The sequence below is a fragment of the Ctenocephalides felis genome, unplaced genomic scaffold (assembly GCF_003426905.1).
Source record: "Ctenocephalides felis isolate EL2017-DRISC unplaced genomic scaffold, ASM342690v1 CF-g0.4_SCAFFOLD_00845, whole genome shotgun sequence".
NCBI classification, from domain to species: Eukaryota; Metazoa; Arthropoda; class Insecta; order Siphonaptera; family Pulicidae; genus Ctenocephalides; species Ctenocephalides felis.
Window position 1 is genome coordinate 68,825,868 of NW_020536999.1, and position 24,341 is coordinate 68,850,208.

Genomic DNA, 24,341 nt, shown 5'->3' on the forward strand with positions numbered 1-24,341 from the left:
GTGTGCGGATACAAATTTTCGTCGACGATTTCGGGAACACGGATGAAGCAATTTGAGTAATTCAAAAAACATTGTATTGATAAGGAGACGTGCTGATTGGTTTTTGGCGAAAGCAGGTCTAGCCGTTCCGAAGATATGGGGCAAAAAGTGCCAAAAACGGTCACTCAGTTTTTAAGGGAACGGAGCGTCTAATTTGAATAATTCAAAAAACATTTTACTTGTATTAACAAGGTGAAGAACTGATCAAATTTTCATGAAGGCAGGTCTAGCGGTTTCGGAGATCTAGTGAAAAAAGTAAAAAATGCCATCTGGCGGTCAAAAATGATCATTAGACATATGCACATCAAATTATCAGATATTTTATAGAGATTTTAACAATAAGTATAAATTTTGTTTACATACCTATGGGTTCCGTACCAATGCTTATCCGTTAGACGGCGGCGCAGTGCTTACGCGCTTCGATATTTCGTCTCTATGCAGTTAAAGCAGTACGATTGCTTTGAAAAAAAGTTCAGAATTTCCAAAATATTTCAAAATACACTTTTCTTCAAAAAGTCTTTTTTTTTCAAAAAAAGTAAATTTTTGTCAAAAATTTATAGTTTCTCATAAATCTAATTTTTCAGAGTAAATTTTTTTAAAAAATGTTAATCTTTAAAAAAAAAATAATTTTTGGTACGGGAAATTCCAGCAATTTGCCTTAAGGCACGATGCCATGCGCCCCACTAGTTTCACTTTATTTTAGCAATCAGAAATACAAAAATAATTTTTATGAGCTAAACTGTACATTTAAATAAGTATGATATTATATAAGATAATCCAGTGATTTATCCTACTTAGTTTACATAAAATCGAATGGTCATATTTTGAACTCAGCGTTCAAAATTAATATTGTAACTTCTATTTTTAAAATCGAAAGAATTAAACCCTTTATTCAATTAAATCAGTATCAGCAATAGTATTTTATATCAGAATATAAACGATATGTTTTTGTTTCCAATGTTTCATACATCCAGTTATTTTTTTAATTAAACAATAATTGAAACAGTTACACATATTTTCAGCAGTATATAACGTTGTATGAATATTTCAAGCGTGAATACTCATTTCGATATTTTAATTAATTTTGCTCTATTTGTGTAACACAAAATATTTATATTAATAACCGTATGAGTAATTTCCAGAAAAATAAATATGTTATTTATTACTTGTTAATTTATTACGTTATGTTTATGATGGTTTTGAAACCGGAATATCTTTTATAATTAGTAATTATATATTTTTAGTATACTAGCTTTTATTATTGTTTATATAAGTGCAAGGATGGATCAGAATGCTGTCTCTAATTTGTAAGATGAACTGAAAATGATCAGAATCATCAGAAAGTTTGCTTTATAATTTTAATAATTATTTGTTGTATACTTCAAGTTATTAAGAGAGCAGTTTTCTCCGAGAATATATCTAACCTTTTTTATATATTATATTGTTTTTCATAATGTATATCTTCTATATATATATAAATAAGTCGGGTTTTCCTTCCTGACGAAATAACTCCAGAACGCACGAACCGATTTCGACAATTTTGCATTCGTTGGAAAGGTCTCGGGCTCCGCAAGGTTTATAGATAAGAAACTTAGTGGTGCATGGCATGGTGCCTTAATGCAAATTGCTGGAACTTCACGCACCGTAATTAAAAATTCGAGTAATGACATTAGTGAGAATTATCAGAATTATGCTTGGTTAAGTCAACGAGCAATTCTTGCCGCAAAGAATAATGATGTACACGCACTGAATTTCACCATTCAATCAAAAATTGCTGGCGATTTGGTGACATACCAATGATTCTGACTGGTCTTCCGTTTGACTTCAAACGATTGCAATTTCGAGTTCGCCTTACGTTCGCAATGACGATTAACAAGTCGCAAGGCCAATCGCTTAGTGTTTACGGGATAAATCTCAAATAGATTACTTAGAAAATCATTGTTTTGCACATTGGCAGTTATACGTTACCTGTGCACGAGTTGGAAAACCATCCGCTTTGTTTGTGTTAAGTCAGACCAAACAACAAAAAATGTGGTTCAACAAAGAACACTTTAATGAAACGGATAATTTGCAAATTCACTTTTATTAGAGAAGTTCAACTAAAAAACCCTTCATTTTTGTAATGGAAATAAATTCATTACTATTGTGCAATAAAATCAAATTTTTTCTTTTCAAATATAAAACAAACAAAAAATTACTTCTACTCTTAAATTACTTCTTACTATTACTCACGAAACCATCTGGTGGCGAAACGGAGTTCGTCGGGTTTGCTAGTAAATGTATATAAATTTATTTCAACCAAAAGTTCAATTCTTTTAAGTTGTTTTTTTGTCATTTACATTGTTACAAGAATATTTTTTGACTTCTAGACATTGCTTAAAATTGTTAAAACCTAAGGCCTTCTACAAAATTATATTCGCTATAGACATTTTAACAAATGTTGAACAACGAAAAATTGAATCGGTACTTGTTTGACATGTTATTCATTTGTTTGTTGCTGTTATTTACTGCTGTAAAAAAAAATTAAGGAAAAAAACAAAAGATGTCATTCCCAGTTATCATCCGGTTCAAAAAGGGTTCCAATTGGTAGTAAGCAAAAATGATAATAAGACAGCTCCATCATCCAATTTTTTCAAACATTTGTATATGGCGCGCATTTTGAATACTTCCTCAGGAATCATAATTATGAATTAAGCTTTCCTGCGACCTTCGACGTTGTCAGAAAAAAATCTTGCTCCAACATTACCTTTACAAAATCATCGTTGATCAAAGAGTCCGGAGCATAAAGGTCGAAAATGCTATTTTTAAAGTTACTATTTTTTATAGTATTTTTTGCATATCCTATCAGAAACTGTACCTTCACCAAACACTTTCAATAAATGTCTATATGATTTTGCAGCATTTTTTCTTTGTCAGTCGCCATGGTTATACTATCGTTTCGCACTTAAGACTCATATGAATCAACTTTATGTTAGATTATTTTCTACATCAATATGTATACATTAAGCTATGAAATATAGAGCCGATCATAAATAAACATGTAATAAACGTGGCGAAAATGATGTCAAAATGGACAGAACTTTGGTATAAAAGCTTCTCTTTCGGAGAATTCATAAATAGTATGATATAAATTATTTAATAGAATATATTATTTTCATCTCGAGATTAATTCACGTTTACAGCGAAGAATTTACAAATGCTCGTAATCACATCTTTCTTCATACAATCTTCAAAACATTGTATAATGTATGTCAATACATATGTAGAATGTCGGAATTCAGTTAACTGGAATTTTCACTGATAAAAACAATTCGTACTATAACTGTTATTGCATATGTCGGTCAGTGTATCCTTATAGAACTAGCCTTGAAATAACAGGAACTAAACTTGACACAGTTTTCTCAGAGACTTCCACGGAAAAAAAACTGCAATCATTATTCTAGTTGCCTAATGAAGTCATTCTTGGTAGAGAAAGAATGACGAAATTATGTATAATGAATATGAATGACGTGAAACTTTATATTTAGTTTCATTCACGCGGAAAGCATGCGCCGATATAGTGTTTTTTATGAACACTTTATTTACAATAATATAAATAAATACAAAACTCAACCCTTTGCGCTTGAGTGGAGCGACTAGGGCGGATGCAGAGCACGCCATTATGGAGTGTAAAAAATGCGTAAAGGGTAGGCAAGAACTATAAAGGAAGATAGTAAGACAAAATATCTCCCTCCCATGTAATCTGTTCCTTTGTTTTTTATATTTCTTTTATAGAATTTTCCTTAAGAATTGAATTTGATTTTTATATGAATTTTCCTTCAAATTCAGATACAGTACATAAATTATACGTAGTGCATTAACAGATTAAGAGTTTTTGTGATATCATCTTATACTTTAAGAAGAGGACCAGTTGTAGGAAATTCATAGACCTTATAATGCATTATAAGAAATCAAGTATAAGCTTCTACAAGAAAGACAATACATTGAACAATCTTCTAGCTGTTCACAATTGGATGGCCACTTTACAAGGTTCTAAATATATTTTGAAGAAAATAAATTGTTTAAGAATGTTAGTAAGCGTTAAAAATAACACCAGACGATGTAATGATCTAACACTACAAGTATTATTCACTAAATTTTACTAAATTTTTGTATTACTATAAATAATTAAAGTTAAAAAAGTGTATAAGTTATTTATTATAATATATTATTATTTGGTTTATCTTTGTTATTATTGTATTATTATAAAACAAAGTAAGATTGCAATGCAAAATTTAGGTTCAAATACCCGATTATTAAAATTCATAATTTTTATTTCAATTTTTGCGCCAATAATTCGAATGCAAACAATAGCGCCATCGCGTTTGAGCGTACGACCCCTTTCCTAGCGCTCTGAATGTAATAATCAAGAGAGTGAAACGTCTATATGAATACGTCTATAATGTGAAACTGTGATATAAATCTATTCAAACTTAATATGCTCTATTATTTTTGATATTGTTTCACCATTTTTCGGGTAAAGCCATGATGCCATCGGAGAAGAATTTTAGTGGTTTCTTTTTGAAATCAGTTTAATTCCATTAAGATAGTTCTGCAGAGATCGGAGCAAGTGTTAGTCAGAAAGTTCTATGTCTGGAGTATTCGTTGGGTGTATAAAAATTTCTTTACTAAGCTTTCGCAACTTTTGGCAGGTTATCAACAAAGCGTATGGTCAGACATGGTCATGATGGAAGACAATATCTAAAATTCAGACCGTATTCTTGCAATAGTCTGGCTTAATCTAGTTATTTACAGTAGGCTTGATAATTGATCGTCTGACAAACTGGAAGTAGCTAACGATTGACTATTACTTACCAGTCCCACCACAAATACAGCACCACCTTTTCAGTGTCATTCCTGACTTGTCTGTTTGTCGTTGTTTATCATTACTTGATTACATTATTTTGCCTCCGATTGTCGTATGTAATCTATGCTTTATCACCAGTTATTAAATATTTCAGAAGTGGTTCGACTTCGTTGAATTTAAGCAGCCCATCGCAGACGTTTGTTTGGTCTATCAAGAATTAGCGTTCGACTTTTAAAGGTTTCATACATCGAGCTTCCTTTTATAACCAGATTTATGTAATTGCTTTAACAGTTTTCTGGTCAATGGCTAGTTCCATCCCAATGCTGACAGTGCTTATTTACTTATCTTATTCGACTTTTTTTTAAGATTTCATCAACTTTTTCATACTAAAATTACCAGAACGAAAGCGATCTATTTTCGAACAACAGATTTTGATAACATACCTTCACCTTATACTGCATAATTTTTTTCACAAGCCTGCACAACGTTCTTTCGTTCATCTTAATAATAATGTAAAATATAGCGTATTTTTTCATTATTTTTCTTCATTTTCACAAATAACTTTTCAACCACTTAACCAATTTATACGATTAATTATAACCTCAAAATAATGCTCAAACTCAAACGGTCTTTCTGTGTTCACTGGTGACGTTGCACTTATTGAATTATTTGTAACTAACGCCGTCTATCGCGAAAAACGCAACGAACTTTTTACTTTACCCAATATTCTAATTTGTTCTAAATATTGTATAGGTTTAATAGTGTCAATATTTAATCAACTTTTTTCTGCATTAATGCAATTCCTTACATTTTAAGTAGATCACTAGTTTTGAGTTGAAATAAAAATTGGACAGGCCTACGGGATGTTAAATATACTGAGACCTCTCTTGAACCACAACAGCCCGGTAAGCGTGAATAACAAGCGGATACTCTATTTGACACTTATAAGACCGTTACTGACATACGCCGCTCCAGCATGGAACGCGACGACTAAGACAAACTTACGGAAACTACAGACCATACAAAATAAGACACTACGACTAGTACTTAACAAAATAAAGGACCCACTGACTAGACATTACTACTCTACAAAATACATACATGAACAGACGTACCGACAATACTCCACCATATAAAAAAGCTAACCGAAAATTTTTATCAAAAAAGTGGGGATCACCCTAATACCAACATCGCGGGTCTCGGCTAATTTAGTAAAGACATAGTTTGGTATGGCAAACACGCCATGCCAAACTATATACTGATCGACCCATTGGCAGCGGATGATACTTGGCTCGTTACGAATTTTCCTTCAGAACGAATAAATCTTTTGTTTGTTTTTCTTTTTGTTGTGTAATTATCTTTTATTATAAATATTGCTATGTGATTTTTTTTTGGAGGACAATTTTCCTTTTCTCTTTTTTTGTCACACAATCATGTCACAACTTTTATATTATAAATTTTAACTATTGTTTTACCATATATCATGGCTAATATACCTACGGATAAAAATCCGAACGCAATAAGAAATAATACGTACACATTTATATTTACTGAAATATATTTATTTATTTATTATTATTATTATTAGTTGAAATAAAATACGATCGTGCTAGTTAGTGATTGTGTTTTTATGATTATAATTAATTGATTTAGATGTATTATTTTTTCGAGCAGTTTAAAAAATATCAGTTATATGGATATGTAAAAGATAGACTAACTAGCTGTAAGTGGAATTTCAAATAGATTATTATAAATATTGTAACATTGTGTAATACTTATAAGAATTATATAAACTGAATTGCAGAGTTGAAATTATTTGTAAAGTATATTAGTACTATAGTCAGAATTAAAAATAAAATCTGAAATATTTGCGATATACAAAAAACTAAAAAAAAAAAAAAAAAAAAAAAAAAAAAAAAAAAAAAAAAAAAAAATTGAACAAATTTTTTTTTCCAAAATCAATTATTTTGTTAAGACAAGCAGAACGTTCTTTGAATCATTTAAATCGGACGCTTAGTTCTCTCAAAAATTGCCATTTTTTACATATTTAGCTCCGTATCTTAAAAATGGCTGGGCCTGCCTTTGCCAAAAACTAATAAACACTTCTCCCGATCATTACTAATTGAATGTTTTTTAGATCATTCAAATTGGATACTCCGTTCTCTCAAAAATTCGATTTCTATTTTCTGCACTCTTTGCTCCGTATCTCCGAAACGGCTGGACCTGCCTTTGCCAAAAACTAATCAGCTCTTTTCCCTATCAATAGGAATCGAATGTTTTTTGAACCATTCAAATCGGTTAATCCGTACGCCCGAAAACGTGGGCGAAAATTTGTATCCATACATACATACACACTCACACACACACACACACATCCATTTTTTCTGAGATATGCCAAAATGTTCAGAAACCTTCAAAACGTCGAGAAATGTAAAAATTTTCAATTCCGATTTTCGGCCCATTGCAATAACTTACCCTACGGGAAGTTAAAAATGATTGACAGCAGAGTTTTCTTTGCATATTTTTTATCATAAAAATTTAATTAATGCAATAATATCTGTTTTTGCTATTTATCTCGTTTAGCTATTAATAAAATTGTGATAAATGGTTAATAAACAATTACTTGACTTCAGATGACATTTATCACCATCGTCCTTCGTCATGGTTTTATGATTTTATCATTTATGATCTGGCCATTTAGTGATTTAGTGATTTCGTGATTCCGTGATCGTTTCGGCGTGTTGAAACGGATGCTGGGCATTTAGTCATGCACCGCCGAGGCGCAGGCTGCTCTTTTGTTTCCGCTTGTGCGATTCTGGATAATTGAACAGGAAGGCAATGTTCGCGCTGCAGTGGAGGAAAAATAAAGGTTCAGTTATACTAAAACTTGTAATACATTAGTCAATCGGTTTCAATAGTTTCTATAATCTGAATATACAACTACATACAAATCCATAGCGAAAAAACAAGATCGCTTTAATATTGTGAGAACTTATTAACTACTTTCAGGACTTGATCAAGACAAGACTCTTAATATCTTTTCAGAGACCTTCCGAATAATTTTTTAAAGCCTAAGGCTTCTTTTTTAAAACATAGAAAAGCTTGTCAAAAACTATAGGCTTTTGGTCATTTGACTAGTTGTGTTAGATAATTATAAAGACGACTGTCAATATCGAAAGAAATGTGGATGATTTTATGTTTTTTAATATATGTCTATAAAATTTCGTAAATGTCAAATCCTAAAAAGTTTAATTTCTAATACTCATTTAATTATTTAGTTTATTGTTTATTGTATTTGTTATATCATACTTTATTGTATATTTATACATTTAGTTTTATTTGGGTTATATACTTTGGGCACTTCAATGTAATTATTTTCCTTGATTTTTTTTTCTTAAGACACTTGATATTAGACAAATTGCAACATTGAAGCAAATATTTCATCTTACAATAAGCAAGTCGTGAAATAAGATGAAAAGAAAATAGGTAATTTCATTGGATTTACAAAGATGGTTAATAAACAGTTTAAAGTTTGTATTTAACAAGTTTAACCTTACTTGCTTTTCCAGATATTTTATTAACTTCCCGTAGGGTAAGTTATAGTAATCGCAAAAAATTGCAAATGCAAATTTTTGCACATCTTTACGTTTTTAGATTTTTAGAACATTTTAGCATACATTAGAAAAAATTAATGTATGTATATACGTGTGCGTGTGTATATGCGGAACAGGGCTCAACCGATTCTAATAATTCGAAAAACATTGGTTTGTATTTGGGGAGACTTTCTGATTAGTTTTTGGCAAAAGCAGGTCCAGCCGTTTCGAAAATAACGGGCAAAAAATGAAAATGACTTTGTGATAGAACTGACAATCCGATTTGAAAGATTCAAAAAACATTTTACTTGTATTGACGATATGAAGAACTGATTAAATTTTTGGGATACAGGTCTAACGGTTTTGGAGATCCAATAAAGTAAAAAATTTGGCGGTCGGAAATTATCATTAAACATATGCACATTGTTATTAGATATTTTAGAGATTTTAATAAAAAGTACAAACTTTGTTTACATTTCTATGAATCCGTACCAATGTTCATCCGTTACTCTGCCATACGGCGCTTACGCGCTTCGATATTTCGGCTCTACGCAGCTAACGTAGCGCGATTGCTTTAAAAAAAAGTTCAAAATTTTGAAAAAATGTCAAGATATTAAAAAAAAAAAATTCAGAAAAGTCAATTTGTGTTCAAAGTTTCAGGATCCTCAAAAATCTACTAAGGAGGCGTCCATTAATCACGTGAGGTTTTTTGAAGGAGGGGGGGTTTGACAAAAAATTACGAAATATCACGTGAAGGAGGGAGGGGTATAATAAGATATCACGTGTATTTATTTTTGTAACTGATTTTTTTTTAGAAAATCAAACATTTTCAAAAATAAATTACTTTATTCAAAAATTTTACAGTTTTTTCACATAGCTAAAATACACGTAATGTTTGGTGGGGGAGGGGTGGGGGTTTAATTTCGAATATCATCATGTATCACGAAGTGGGAGAGGGAGTCCAAAAAATCCTTAAGAACTCGCTCACGTAATTTTTAAAAATTTTAAAGATCTTTCAAAAACAAAATTTTTTATACGGAAAGTTCCAGCAATTTATCTTAAAGCACGATGCCATGCCGCATTATTTTTTTTACGGATTTGTGCTGTATTTTTCTATTTGGCTTTCTCTGGTGTATACAAAGGCATGTGCGCTGACCCCGGTAGTGTTAGTACTGTGCGAAAATTTAACTGTGAAATATATAGTGACATTAGTTGAAATTCATTTATTTGTAAATTTGAAACAAAATTTAAACGCGGTTGTGGTGAAATTAGTCGACAAAAGTTTAATTGTTAATATATATTTAAAAATATTTGTTGTCTAAATATTGCAATCGTTTCAGTATGCTCGTCAGGTAAATTCGATAATTAAAATATCACATAGCAAGCACAGATATCTATTTTAGATCATTTTCGGTAAAGCAACATAGAAAACAAACCGCTTCTAAACTCATTTATTATATTTAGAACGCGGTAATACAAAAATAGAATCGCAAATAAAACAAACATAGCAGGTGTCAAAATAACCAAAATTGACGCAATATCTCTTTTCTTATTAGACAAACACGATCTCATCGTAAACACACTTAATATCGTATGGCGTTTTGCCAATTACCGAGAAAATTTGATACTTTGTTTTCTCGTCGTAAAAGATCAGACTTTGTAGTTGACGAAGTAAAGGTTTTTGCATTTTCTTTATGTATATATCTTATATATAAAATTCTTCTGTAATGGGGTATGAATGATAATCTTCCTAAACGATTATTCGGATTTTCATAAATCTGCCTGAAGGAAATTTTCTAGGATTTTTTGATTCATAGAAATATAGTTAGATTGTAGAAATAAATGGAAAAATTACAAAAAAAAACATTTATAATTGATTGACATTGAAAATATTGGAGGCATTATTGTTTGACATTAAAAACAAATGAAGACTGTCATTTGCCACTTATACACTTATAGGCTAAGACAATATTATTTAAAATATAATAAATTCATGATTATAAATAAGAAAAATGTAATTATTACATTATTATTGCCGAAAAGCAGCTGAGATGTGCCAAAAATTAAAATAATATATTAAGATAGAGTCAACATGCGTCTGACAGGTGATGCAGTCTGCGCATGCTCTCACGGTTGTTAAATATCGGTGATTGCGCCTCAAACAGAAAATTCAATTTGCCAGATTAGTATTTTTTAACTAAACGTTAAAGAAAAATTAAAAGCGTTGTTTACTAATATCTTCAGAAATATACTTTTTAATGAAAATAATGAAATGAACAAAATTATATAAATTAAAATCTTAATAAATCGCTGTTTTATAGGTATGAAAATGGGGTTTTATAGTGCTCAAAATAAGCTTTAAAATGAGTACTTCTGCGTGTAAAATGAGTGAGCTATCATGCAAATAAAAGACGCAAACAATGTTTTTTTCATTCAAATCAAATAGTTTATGAGTGCCATTTCCACCAAAATTAAAAATAATCGTATTCCATCTAGATTTAACTTGGTTTAAGACATCTTGATGGATTCTAGAAAATACAACTTTAGTACAAACGATTTTCGAAAAACTTATAATTTCATGAAAAAAAATCCATTAAAAACAACAACCAATTTCTCATTATTATATCTCTGAAAGAATAAAGGATACGTATAAAATTTAAGATCTTTTTCTGACTAATTATTGCTTATGATTGTTTAAAGAGTGCGCGGCTGTCCAACCAGAGTCTCTTTCGAACCCTTAATCCTTTGCCGTTCAAAATAAGAGAAGTTATGGTAAAATTTATGACAGAGAAAGTTGTAGCTCATTTAATTACCTTTAAAATAGTATATTACAAGTTCTGAGAAAAGAGTTATAAACCAATTATTGCGGAGGGTGGTGACGGAGTGCAGTTAAAATATGGTACAGAATTATAAAAATTATAGGTAACATTATTGAAGAAATTATTTTGGGTAGAAAAATCCAAGGTGATATTGTACCTTTACCGCGCATGCTATATTTTAATTCTTTCTGAACTTGTTATACTTTTTAAAAGATTTCAATTTTAAACACATATATCTTGATAATATGAAAAATAAACTAGTGGGGCGCATGGCATCGTGCCTTAAGGCAAATTGTTGGAACTTCCCGTACCAAAAATTATTTTTTTTTAAAAAGATTAACATTTTTGAAAAAAAATTACTCTGAAAAAATAGATTTTTGAGAAACTATAAATTTTTGACAAAAACTTACTTTTTGTTGAAAAATTTATTTTGAAATATTTTGGAAATTCTGAACTTTTTTTCAAAGCAATCGTACTGCTTTAAATGCATAGAGACTAAATATCGAAGCGCGTAAGCGCCGCGTCGTTGTCTAACGGATAAACACTGGTACGGAACCTATAGGAATGTTAACAAAACTTATACTTTTTGTTAAAATCTCTATAAAATATCTGATAATTTGATATGCATATGTCTAATGATTATTGTTGACCGCCAAATGGTATTTTTTTTTAGTTTTTTTTACTCGATCTCCGAAACCGCTAGACCTATCTTCATGAAAATTTGATAAGTGTTCATCTTGTTCAAACAAGTAAAATGTTTTTTGAATTATACAAATCGGACGCTCCGTTCTCTTAAAAACTGAGTTACCGTTTTTGGCACTTTTTGCCCCGTATCTTCGGAACGGCTAGGCCTGCCTTCGCTAAAGACTAATCAGCACGTCTTCTTATCAATACAAATCGAATATTTTTTGAATTAGTCAAATCGCTTCATCCGTGTACCTGAAATCGTCGACAAAAATTTGTATTCGAACACACACACATACACGCACACACACACGCACATACACACACACATACATCCATTTTTTCTAAGGCATGCCAAAATGTTCAGAAGGTTTTAAAACGTAAAGATATATAAAAAAAAAAAATTCGATTTTTTTGGGATTACTATAACTTGCTCTACGAGAAGTTAATTATAAATAAATCAATTTATCATCTCCAGAACATTAACAATCGTCATTTCATTTCGAATTAAATTTCAAAAAAAAAAATAGTTGCCAAATTTACACAAAATTGAAAAAGTGCTCCCGCATAGTCACAGTCTAAACGCATTTGCAAATAATTCTGTGCGATATTTTCACTTATACTGTGCTTAGCTTGGCGGCATTTTCACATTTTTCAATAATTTTCACAAAATTGGAAAAGTGCTCCAGTACATAAACAGTCTAAACGCACTTGCGTAAACATTTCTACCAGAGTGGCGCTTAGACTGTGCTTAGCCTGGGTGATTTTTTGAATTTTTAATCCAAAATTACAAAAAAATTTTTTGAGAAAAAAATTAGAAACAAAATTTTTTTTTCCAAAATCAATTATTTTCTTGATAGAAGCAGAAAGTTCTTTGAATCATTTAAATCGGACGCTTAGTTCTCTCAAAAACTGCCATTTTTTTAACATTTAGAGCTGTATCTCCGAAACCTTTGGGCCTACCTTTGCCAAAAACTAATCAGCACATCTCCCTATCAATAGGAATCGAATGTTTTTTAAACCATTCAAATCGGTTGATCCTTTCTCTCAAAAATTCGATTTCTATTTTCTGCACTCTTTGCTCCATATCTCCCTAACGGCTGGACCTGCCTTTGCTAAAAACTAATCAGCACATCTCCCTATCAATAGGAATCGAATGTTTTTTAAACCATTCAAATCGGTTGATCCGTTCTCTCAAAAATTCGATTTCTATTTTCTGCACTCTTTGCTCCATATCTCCCTAACGGCTGGACCTGCCTTTGCCAAAAACTAATCAGCACATCTCCCTATCAATAGGAATCGATTGTTTTTTAAACCATTCAAATCGGTTGATCCGTGCGCCCGAAAACGTGAACGAAAAACCGCGGACATACAAAACACACACACACACATCCATTTTTTCTGAGGTATGCCAAAATGTTCAGAAACCTTCAAAACGTCGAGAAATGTAAAAATTTTCAATTCCGATTTTCGGCCCATTACAATAATTTACCCTACGGGAAGTTAAAAATTTAGAAAAATAAATTTGGAAATTTTTTGGATAAATTTGAAAAATCAATGTTTTAGTCATGAATAAACAAAAATCATTCATTTATACATCCACACCTACAGGTATGACTAAAAATATTGTATAACCTTTAAATGCATTAAAATGAATTGAGCTATTGGAAATAAATTTGTTCTATAAATCGCAGTGTATAATTTTTAATATACAATTTTATTGAACATATTTCAATATTTGTTAAAGGGATAATTAATGTGTTAACTGTGAGAATTGAGAATCATCATTTTATTTGAAGCAGTTCTATAATCACAGCATAGCCTTCATATATTCATTAACTGCTATAATATTCTCTTGAAATCAAAGTTCCTTGATTACATCTTAGATTTATTTTTTCATCTTTTTACAACCGCCAGTAATAAAATATTTAATAAAATTTCTATTGTCTACTCTTCCGCTTGAAGATTACTAATTTCAATGCGGAATAATGTCTTTTTATAGCTAAAATTATGTCTTCAAATATCCTTTTGTTTATATATTGTTTAATTACAATTCATCGAACTCAGTAACTAGTATATATAATATATATATATATATATATATATATATATATATATATATATATTTATGTATATTAAGTAATTAAGTAACAAATTTTTCACGAAAATTATTGATAGAGAATTTACGTAGTAGCAATAATTAAAGTGAAAGACTACTAATAACTAATAGATAGCAGTAAATATATTAGTTGTTCATATTATGACAGAATGGGCACGGTTGTGCCACTTTTTTATCAGCATTAAGCTTGTTAATTTACCAGTTAGGTGAGTATAGTAACTTTGAACAATTTCTTCTACTCTGAAATACTACAATACTGTTCTTTAATATGACGGATTAGTGATAAAATCAAATAAAACAAAAAAAAGACGAGTGCTACAACCGTTCACGTCCCCAGAATAGTTGACAGAATATGTAACACAGCATAACATAATCATTTAAACAATCACAAAACTTATGAATATAATATAACAATCAAAATATGATTTTTTAAACAAAGTGAACTACAAATAAACTGAACTATACGATCACTTTTTATCTTATGATTAAGGAGGTTATATCATCACTAGTGTTATCCTAACAGTCTTTTCTAAGATCAATCAATATGGTAACTAATCATTATCGGTTAACGAATCAGTCAAAATATTCCAATAACTATGTATCAATATATTCAAATCTACTCTGAATAATCACTACAATGGCGACAAATGCAATGGTGGAACTAGTAAAGGCATGTTCCTTAGCACTTGATTCATTTTATACCACCCTTACTTTCAGAATATGAGCTTTCACATATCAGGCAGAATCAATTATCAAACGATAAATCTTGTTGTGAAATCTTTTATTTTTATATTGCTTTTTTTCCGTATTTTGTTTTCAGTTAAGTTCGATTTTTCTTTACCTGTTTAATCTTTTTCAAATCTTCAATCTTCACCCGAAAAGGACAAGATATACATGTTACGACCGTAACCAATAATTTTGTCACAACCGTACCCAATGCACACTTTTGAAAACGAATTATCGTTATGACTGAACTGAATTATCTGTGCAAAAACTAATTGGTGGTAATTTATTACTAATGTTCAACTTACAGTAAAATAACAAAAAAGAGTGCGCGTAAGGTGTACACACGATTGAAGTAAAACTTATTTGCTACTGCACAAGATTGCATTTAAGTAAAAACAAATACATCATATAACAATTTTGAATTATGCTTATTAGTAATATGGTAATTATTAGTGTCAACCATTATACACATTTATATAATGATAAATTATGAATTATATATTTATAATAGCATTAAAAATATGTATAATATTTAAAAACAATAATGTAATTAAAGTCATACTTCAAATATGACATGATCGGTTTGTCATTGTAATTAGCATTTAGAAATAAACCTTCTTAAAGAAATGAAGTAATTGCTGATTAATAAATTCTATAATATTCGTTCACACAGTGGATTATGTTAAACAACGCCTAAACAAATATTGTTTTCGCAACTTCACTCATCATGTAATTGTGTTTGAAGAACTTCATGTAATTAAAATTAACATACATTCATCGACTGCTTGTATTTTTTTTACATTTTTGCGATATAATCTCATTCTTTGAACCGCTGTAATACATATCTTGCCTAAAAAATATTTTTCATTTTAATAACTTAAAAGATTTATAGAAACTACGAATAATATAGAAAAAATGTCTAAGAAACATTGTAAAATATTAAGGAACAGGGTAAAATATTCTTCTGATTCAGGCATTTTTCATTAAATCAAGATTTGTACTACGATGTAACTTTAAGATGTTTATTTATCTATGCCAATATCCTTGTTGATATCGGTACGCATACAACGGTGATGCCGGTACGCATACAACGACAGATCTCTATTCACATACGCGACGACTAATCACAATCGACCCGTAGAGAAATGATATCATCGAGAGCGAATGACAAATCATTGGCACTCGACTCTTATCTTATTTTATCTGCCGTAATGCACTTCCGTTGCATTTGTTTGGATTTACAACCTAGTCGCGCCTATAGAAGTTTTACTTCAAAAAGTTATCATTTTGTATACAAGTAATAATTATGAAAAAAAGAACATGAAAACTTATTTTTGATTCTTTAAACGCAATGTGGTCTACAGATCATCTTAATGTAGGATACTGACTCAATGCAATGATGGAAACTTTTTCGAACAAACGAAATGCATTCTTCTTCTTGAACCCTTTCTCAATATCATTATATTATTGGCGCAATAAACTATATTTCACCTTTGTTTATTTTTACTTTTTCCAGCCATCGAATCTCGAGCGACATGTCAGTTCGCCGCAAACGTCTGACCTTGTTCGCAGTGGCGGCGGTGCTCCTGGTGGGTCTGTTTGCCCTCTACCACTACCAGACGCAGTACGTTCCGACGCCGGATCCGTCGCAGCCTCTGGACAACTCGGAACTGAGCCAATCTGCAAATCTTATAGCACCGAACCGGGCAGAGGGCAGAGATTCGGTGCGATTTGTCAGACCCACTGGGGGAATAGGACGACCAAAAAGTGAGTAATAGTAATAAAAATGAAAAAAAATTGCATTATAATAAAATCATTATACATAATTATAATCAATCAGGAGATGGAAATTTTATAAGATTATCAGAGTTTGGAGCTGCCTAATTGTTAGTTGAAGCTATCAAAAAATTTGCTTTTCACGAACTAAGTTGCTATTGAAATCAAGTCAAGATAATTTTAAGGATTTTTTTCTAGTTAGTTTCGTATTTAGCCTTTAGGCAAGTTACATGAACTTCCCGATATGTGTAAATAATCGACTTAATCAAAAAAATGTGTAAATAATATACTTCATCAATCCTACTTTAAAAAAAACGATAATAATTTTAGCAAAGTTTGACGAATTTTTAAAATTAAACTACTTGTCGTAAGGCCGTAATATTACAGTAAGTTCTATAAAACCATGATGTATATCGCCAAAAAAATTTCCATGAAAATTGGCTTAAATTTTTTTTTCAACAGTTCATTACAAGAAAACGGCTCGGTAGATTTTCACCTAAAATTAATCAGAACCATTCCCAACTAATATCTTTTTTTGATTTTTTAAAATCGGTTGGGTAGGATGAGCTTAAATGTGGACGAAAAGTTTAACACTTTTTTTCAAATTACAAAGAAACGGCTTGGCAGATCGTCGCACAAAACTGACAAACTTAAATTTCTGAAATCGGTTCAGGCGTTTTTGAGAAAACGTCGATGAAAAGTCTAATTTTCACAAATGCCAAAAAAACGATACCAATTTTTGAAAACTTTGACGAATTTTCAAAGTTAAATTAATTGTCGTAAAGCCGTAATATTTTAGTATGATCTAGAAGACTATAGTATCTACCGTCAAAAAAATAATAATAAAAATCGTCGAAAAAAATTTGTTAACACTTTATTACAAGAAAACGGCCCGGCCGATCTTTACCAAAAACTAATCAGCACGATTCTCAATAAATACCTTTGGAAAGGTTTTTGAATTTTCATAATAATCGGAATAATAATTCATTATTATCATCGGAATTTTCATAATAATTCAGAATTGCGGGCTAAAACGTGCACGAAATTTTTTTCACTTTTCTGCTATTTATAAAGAAACGTCTCGGCCGATCGTTCCACAAAACAATAGTCCTCGTCGAGATACATCAAATGGCTTTTAAATTTTTGAAATCGGCCCAGCCGTTTTCGAGAAAACGTCGATTTACGGCAAAAAATCTGTTCACATATACACACACACACACACACACATACTTTTTCCAAATTTGGTCTTATTCGATTCAGAATGGCTTGAAACGTCGAGAAAACATAAAATTAGCGAATCGGATTTTTTGATGAAAACATAAACTTCTCCTTCGGGAAGTTAACAAGAAAATAATATAGATTTAAATATTTCTGGAACTATTTTAAAAGATAAATTGTAGCAATAATTCTATAACAATAAATTTGAACTTTGTTATCAGCAGAAAAATTATTACACTGTGGTATATTGGATTTTGTGAATTAGTCGTTTATGTTGTGGAATTTTAATGGAATAGGGGCCGTTCAAGTATTACGTAAGCACTATAGGGGGCGGGGGGTTGTTGATATGCTTATTTTGGGTTGACATGGGGGGCAGGGGAGTCTAGATGATGATTACGTCATAGGTAGTATTTTTATTTTTTTACATTGAAAAATGTTTACGAAAGCATGGGTGTAGGGGGTAAGAGCTTTGCTTACTTTTGCTGACAAGGGGTACAATTGTAATAAATCTGCTTACGTAATACTTGAACGATCCCAGAGTGTTAGGTTTGATATCAGCCTCGGACTGCCTGATGTCAAACAGTAATAACATCGGTTTTCACCAGGAAATATGAACAGCAATATGTTTTCAAGCGAATATATTTGTTTGCTGTAAATTAGAAAGACATTTTCCATAAACCAATATCCATGATTTTCACTAACAATAAGTTTTAGTCATTTTTTGTCGACTATTATCCATGAATAATTGTCCACGTTTAGTATTGACTATGAAAAATCTATATCTCAAATTGTAAGAACTGTTTTCAATAACAAACAGAGCCCAATATACAGCTTATAGAACATGTAATAATTCTGGTAGCTGTAAAACTAAGAAAAACAAAAAAAGAGAGTGCGTAAGGTACACACGTGATTGAAATGAAACTTTTTTGCTATTGAACGAGATGGCATTTAAGTAAATTAAATACATCATATAACAATTTTGAATAATGTTTATTACCTACCATATTAGTAATATGGTAACGCTCGTAATGCACACATTTTTTAATGTCAACCATTATACATATTTATATAGTAAAAAATATTAATTATATATTTATAATATCATTAAAAAATTTTATAAAATTTGAAAATAATAATGTAATTAAAGTCTCACTTCAGACATAATCGGTTTGTCATTGTAATTAGCATTTAGGACTTGAACCTTTATTAGATAAATGGACTTATAACAATCTTGAATAATTTCATTAACACTATCAATAAATAAACTGCATAGATATTCATTATGGAGTATATCTGTATATAAAAGATACACAGATACATTATTTATGAAAATATACAGCTTTGTAATACTTAATAGCCTTCATGATCGAAAAATATGTAGACTTCCTCTAAACTTCCAAAAGTGTCTGAGATATAATTCTGAAAAAGATATATATTCGGCATGATAGAATAAAGATATACTGCTTTTATATTTTTTAATATCTATAAAAATGCAGAGAATTATTAACATATTAATTTTAAACAATTAAAACAATGCCTAAAAATATTGTTTTCACAATTTTACTCATCATGTAATTGTGTTTAAAGAGCTTCATGTAAATAAAATTAACATACATTCATTGACTGCTTATTTTTTTTTACTATTTCGCTCGCGATACAGTCTCATTATTTGAGCAGCTGTAATATCTGTCTTGCCCATAAAAATAATTTTCATTTTAATAACAAAAGGCTCAAAAATATATAGTAACCACGAAGAATACAAAATACTGCAATCAACTTACATTTCTTACACGTAAGATTTTTCATTTGATTTATTACTTTCACTATACAATCAAAGAAATTATACTCAAGCGAAACGACGACCAATCACAATCGACCCGTATAGAAATGATATCATCGAGAGCGAATCATTGGCATTCGACTTATCCCTTGCATTTGTACAGATTTACACCGTAGTGGCGCCTAAAGAAGATTTACTTCAAAAGTTTTATTTCAAAAATACATTTATATTACTTGCATTAACTAAATACATAATATATCACATAGTAATTATCATATTCAACATATATTTAACATAGTAATACTTTTGTAGCTAATTCCATTTCCAGTAATTGATATTCTGTACATTTTTCTATATATCTTGAGTATCTTATTTTATTATAAATAAATATGTATGGACAATAAAAACGATAATAGAACAATGACAAAAACAATTACACATTGTTAGTAATGCTAAACCTTTGCATATTACAATATCATATGCAATTTAGTTGTCAAGTCGACTCAAACCATATCGGAAACGAATGCGAAATTAGTTCCTGCATTGTTTATAACTGACTAATAATAAAATCTGCAATAGCATGAAAGTAGAATTAAAATGTATATATTGATACAAAATTATATTTTGCGATCTATGAAAAGTACGATTTTAATATATTATTATTTTCAAACATTTTTTGTACTTCACAAATTGTAGCATGGTCTTTTGTAAGTCACCATCATAATAACGAAAATACAAATAAATGTAGAAATAAATTAAAAGATAAAACAACATTTGTTTAACAATTTAAGTTTCATAAAAAATATATTTTATTAACTTCCCGAAGGAGAAGTTTATGTTTTCGTAAAAAAATCCTTATTTTATGTTTTCTCGACGTTTCAAGCCATTCTGAATCGAATGAGATTAAATTTGGAAAAAGTGTGTGTGTGTGTATGTGAACAGATTTTTTGCCGTAAATCGACGTTTTCTCGAAAACGGCTGGGCCGATTTCAAAAATTTAAAAGCTATTCGATGTATTTCGATGAGGACTATTGTTTGTCAGAAAAGTGAAAAATTTTTGTCTACGTTTTAGCCCGCAATTCTGAATCGATTTTGAAAATTCAAAAACCGTTCGAAAGATATTGGTTGGGAATCGTGCTGATTAGTTTTTGGTAGAGATTGGCCGGGCCGTTTTCTTGTAATAAAGTTTTTAAGATAAAAAATTCGACGATTTTTATGATTATTTTTTTGACGGTAAATACCATAGTTTTCTAGATCATACTAAAATATTACGGCCCTACGACAACTGGTTTAGCTTTAAAAATTCATCAAAGTTTGCAAAAATTAGAATGGTCTTTTTGACATTTGTCAAAATTAGAACTTTCATCGACGTTTGCTCAAAAACGCCTGAACCGATTTCAGATATTTAAAAAGCATTTGATGTATCTCGATGAGAATTATCGTTTCTCAGTTTTGTGCGACGATCGGCCGAGCCGTTTCTTTGTAATTTGGAAAAAAAGTGTAAAACCTTTCGTCCACATTTAAGCTCATACTACCGAACCGATTTTGAAAAATCAAAAACTGTTCGAAAGATATTAGTTGAGAATGATACTGATTAGTTTTAGGTGAAAATCTACCGAGCCGTTTTCTTGTAATCAACTGTTCAAAAAAAATTTAAGCCGATTTTCATGGAACTTTTTTGGCGATATATCATGGTCTTATAGAACATACTGAAATATTTCGGCTTTACGACAAGTAGTTTAATTTTAAAAATTCATCAAAGTTTGAGAAAATAAGTAGTTTTTTTGACGTTTGTTAAAAATAAAATTAGATGATTTAGTTGGTATAACGATAGTGTACTTGGTCTTGAAAATAGTAAACCATTAAAGTCCTACGGAAACTGGTTCAATTATAAAAATTATTGATTTTTGAAAATTGGCTTTTAGAAAATACTCCGAGTTAATGTGTTCGATCGTTCGTTTGCAATGATGTGTAATAAATCCACTCGGAATACTTATAATCACTCATAAATTAATTTATTTTTTATTGATTAAGTCGATTAATTACACATATCGGGAAGTTCATGTAACTTGCCTCAAGGCTAAATACCAAACCAACTAGTTTTAGTTATGACCTTGTATACAGTATTTTATTTCGCAACGCGTTCATTATGAATCTCAGATATACGATATGAGTCAATGGCAACGTTCTGGGAAGTAAACAAAAATTTAAGAAAATTGCATTACAATGCTCTGTAATTGCAGAACCTTATCTACAATAGTAATATTTAATAACAAATTTTATCTGGGATATAGTTTAATATTATTTTAATGCTTTCGACGCACTAAATCGTTCTGCATCTTAAAATGATGACTAAGAAAGAAAAAATGCAAAAACATACCAGAATGGTCTAAAATTTTGTCTGACTATTTTTTATGAATAAAATTGATTTTTGAATTCATATTTGATTTTTTACACAAAGATTGCGAGCTCTTCCGAATAAAAAAAATAGACTTTTGGATCAACTTCGATCATTTCTCTGATTTTACCCACATTTTCGACGACTGGTTTATCTGTGTGAGGTACATCTCTAACACCAAAAATTACTGCACGAAATCTACGAAACCAAAATTGCACATAATTGGCGGTTTCAGTATAGGAACCATGAACATCATCCATAATTTTAGCCGCCTGGCTTGCATTTTCGCCTTCGTCAAAGAAAAACTGTAAAATGTACCGAATTTTCTCTTTGTTCACTTCCATTTGAACACCCTGTGACTCACAACTGAATTCACTAAACAAGAAACAGAAAAAGATTTTTTTACTGCGAAATGTCACCTTTGTAACGAGCATAAATCTGATTTATGTTGAGTTTGAATGATACTTTAGTAGAAATCTATTGAACAGCCATCTAGCGAAAAAATTGATTTCTTTTTCCCCAACCTATTGTAATATGATTGGTTTGCGATAACTGAAGCAAAAGACATAAATTCAGTCAGCAAATTGTCTATTTTTTGAAAAAATTGCATCAATACTGGTGTCATATCTCGCAGAATTATTCTTTATAAAATTTGGTTTATCGTCTAAAAAATCAATTAATGTTCGAGATTCTTCCGGATGAAACTTGACATTGAAATCTCCAGCAAGAAAGGATTTTATCTTATTGCAATTGGAATTTAAAAGACTTGAATCTTCATTAGAGAAGTTAAGTAATTGCCGATGAATGAATTTTGTAACATTTCATGCTGTTGAATGTCTTGTGGGTTGAAAGTCGTTTGAACCATTATTTTTATTCCATTTTTTGTCTTTGTTTTTACAAATAATAAACAATTCATTAACACTGGTAACTTAAGATAATATAAAAGCGGTTGATTATGAGTTTTATTGTATTCATATGCTATCTCGTCAAAGATATCATCTTCAGATTTGAGTATTGTAAGTGTATTCGAACAGATTCTAAAGAACAAATCCATTCTTTTTCGTATTTTTATATTAAATATGGTTTTATTTTTATTCATCGTTAATATTACATTCTGCATATGTTACTTTTCAAAACAAGCGTAAACTTACGTCAACATTAGTTATTGTAATAATTCTTGTGTATCAATAACTGATTTTTTATGGCATTGCTGACGTACATATTCTTCTTGATTAGTTGAATGGCAACCTATAATATATCTGTAGCAATTATTACTACAGTGAAATCTGATTTGCTTATAAAAATATTTTGATTGTTATCACTTTAAAAATATATAGTAACTACGAATAAAAATACTAATAAACACGAACAAAACAAAAAAATAAAATACTAATTCACATTTCTCAAATAGGTACGACTTTATTAGATATTTGATTTGTTTTTTTTACTATAATTATTAATAAGTGAATCTAGTCAGTGATTAAATCTAAGTGATTAAGGGACCGCATAACAGAAAAATGTTATGACAAGGCCACTCGGATGCCGCCACATATGCATATTGTGCATACATACACACACACCTATATATATATAGCAATATTACCACATTTTGAAAAAATCCGATACAAAAAAAAATCCGAGTTGAGAGATATGTATAGCAATAATATACCGAGCGCAGCGCACCGTCGAGCAGCCAGACTCCCGAGTGGAAAGTGTTAATAGATAATAACATTCACAAAATCTGCATTTAAACATCTGTCATCAACAAATACGAATACGGGGTTAGTTTCTATGGAAACTGCGTAGATTTAAACAAATTTAAACGTTCGCCGTGTTAAAAAAACATTCTTTATGTATTACCACTCCCTTATGTGTATAATGTCGCGCTTTTTCATGATTTTTAATATGTTTTTGTGTTTTGATTCATACAACAACATTTGCAGTGATACTACTTTTCCTGTTTTAAAGATTTTTCGTAATTTGAATATTTTAACAGACGCTTTTATTTGTAATATCCAATCTAATTCTATTCGATGGCACTAATTGCCATGTCTCGACGTCGTAGACTATGTTGTTCATTTAATAATTAGATTATAGTTGCGTAATGCTTACTCTACTTATTGGCGGACTGCTAAGAGGGCTATCCGTCTCTATATTTAGATTAAAAATAGAATTCGTAGCATGCTCTACTTATTGGATTAAGTCACATTGCATTTGCCAAAAGAATTTATTCATTATTGATGTGACATTTATGTGTCATAATTAACTAACAGTCAAGTATAAATCAAAAGGTATGTAGTAGAGATGGTAACTTACTCCGGAGTTATCACTCCGATACAACTC

At 30.3% G+C, this 24,341-nt stretch overlaps 1 protein-coding gene across 1 annotated transcript in view; it reads left to right on the forward strand.

The window, feature by feature from the left end:
• The window catches only part of LOC113387815, a 60,958-nt gene that overhangs the window by 35,302 nt on the left and 1,315 nt on the right, over positions 1-24,341 (forward strand). The window contains exon 2 of the mRNA XM_026625194.1: positions 16,343-16,593. Coding sequence (XP_026480979.1) covers positions 16,362-16,593 — 232 coding nt within the window. The 5' untranslated portion in view covers positions 16,343-16,361. The remainder of the gene's footprint in view (positions 1-16,342; positions 16,594-24,341) is intronic.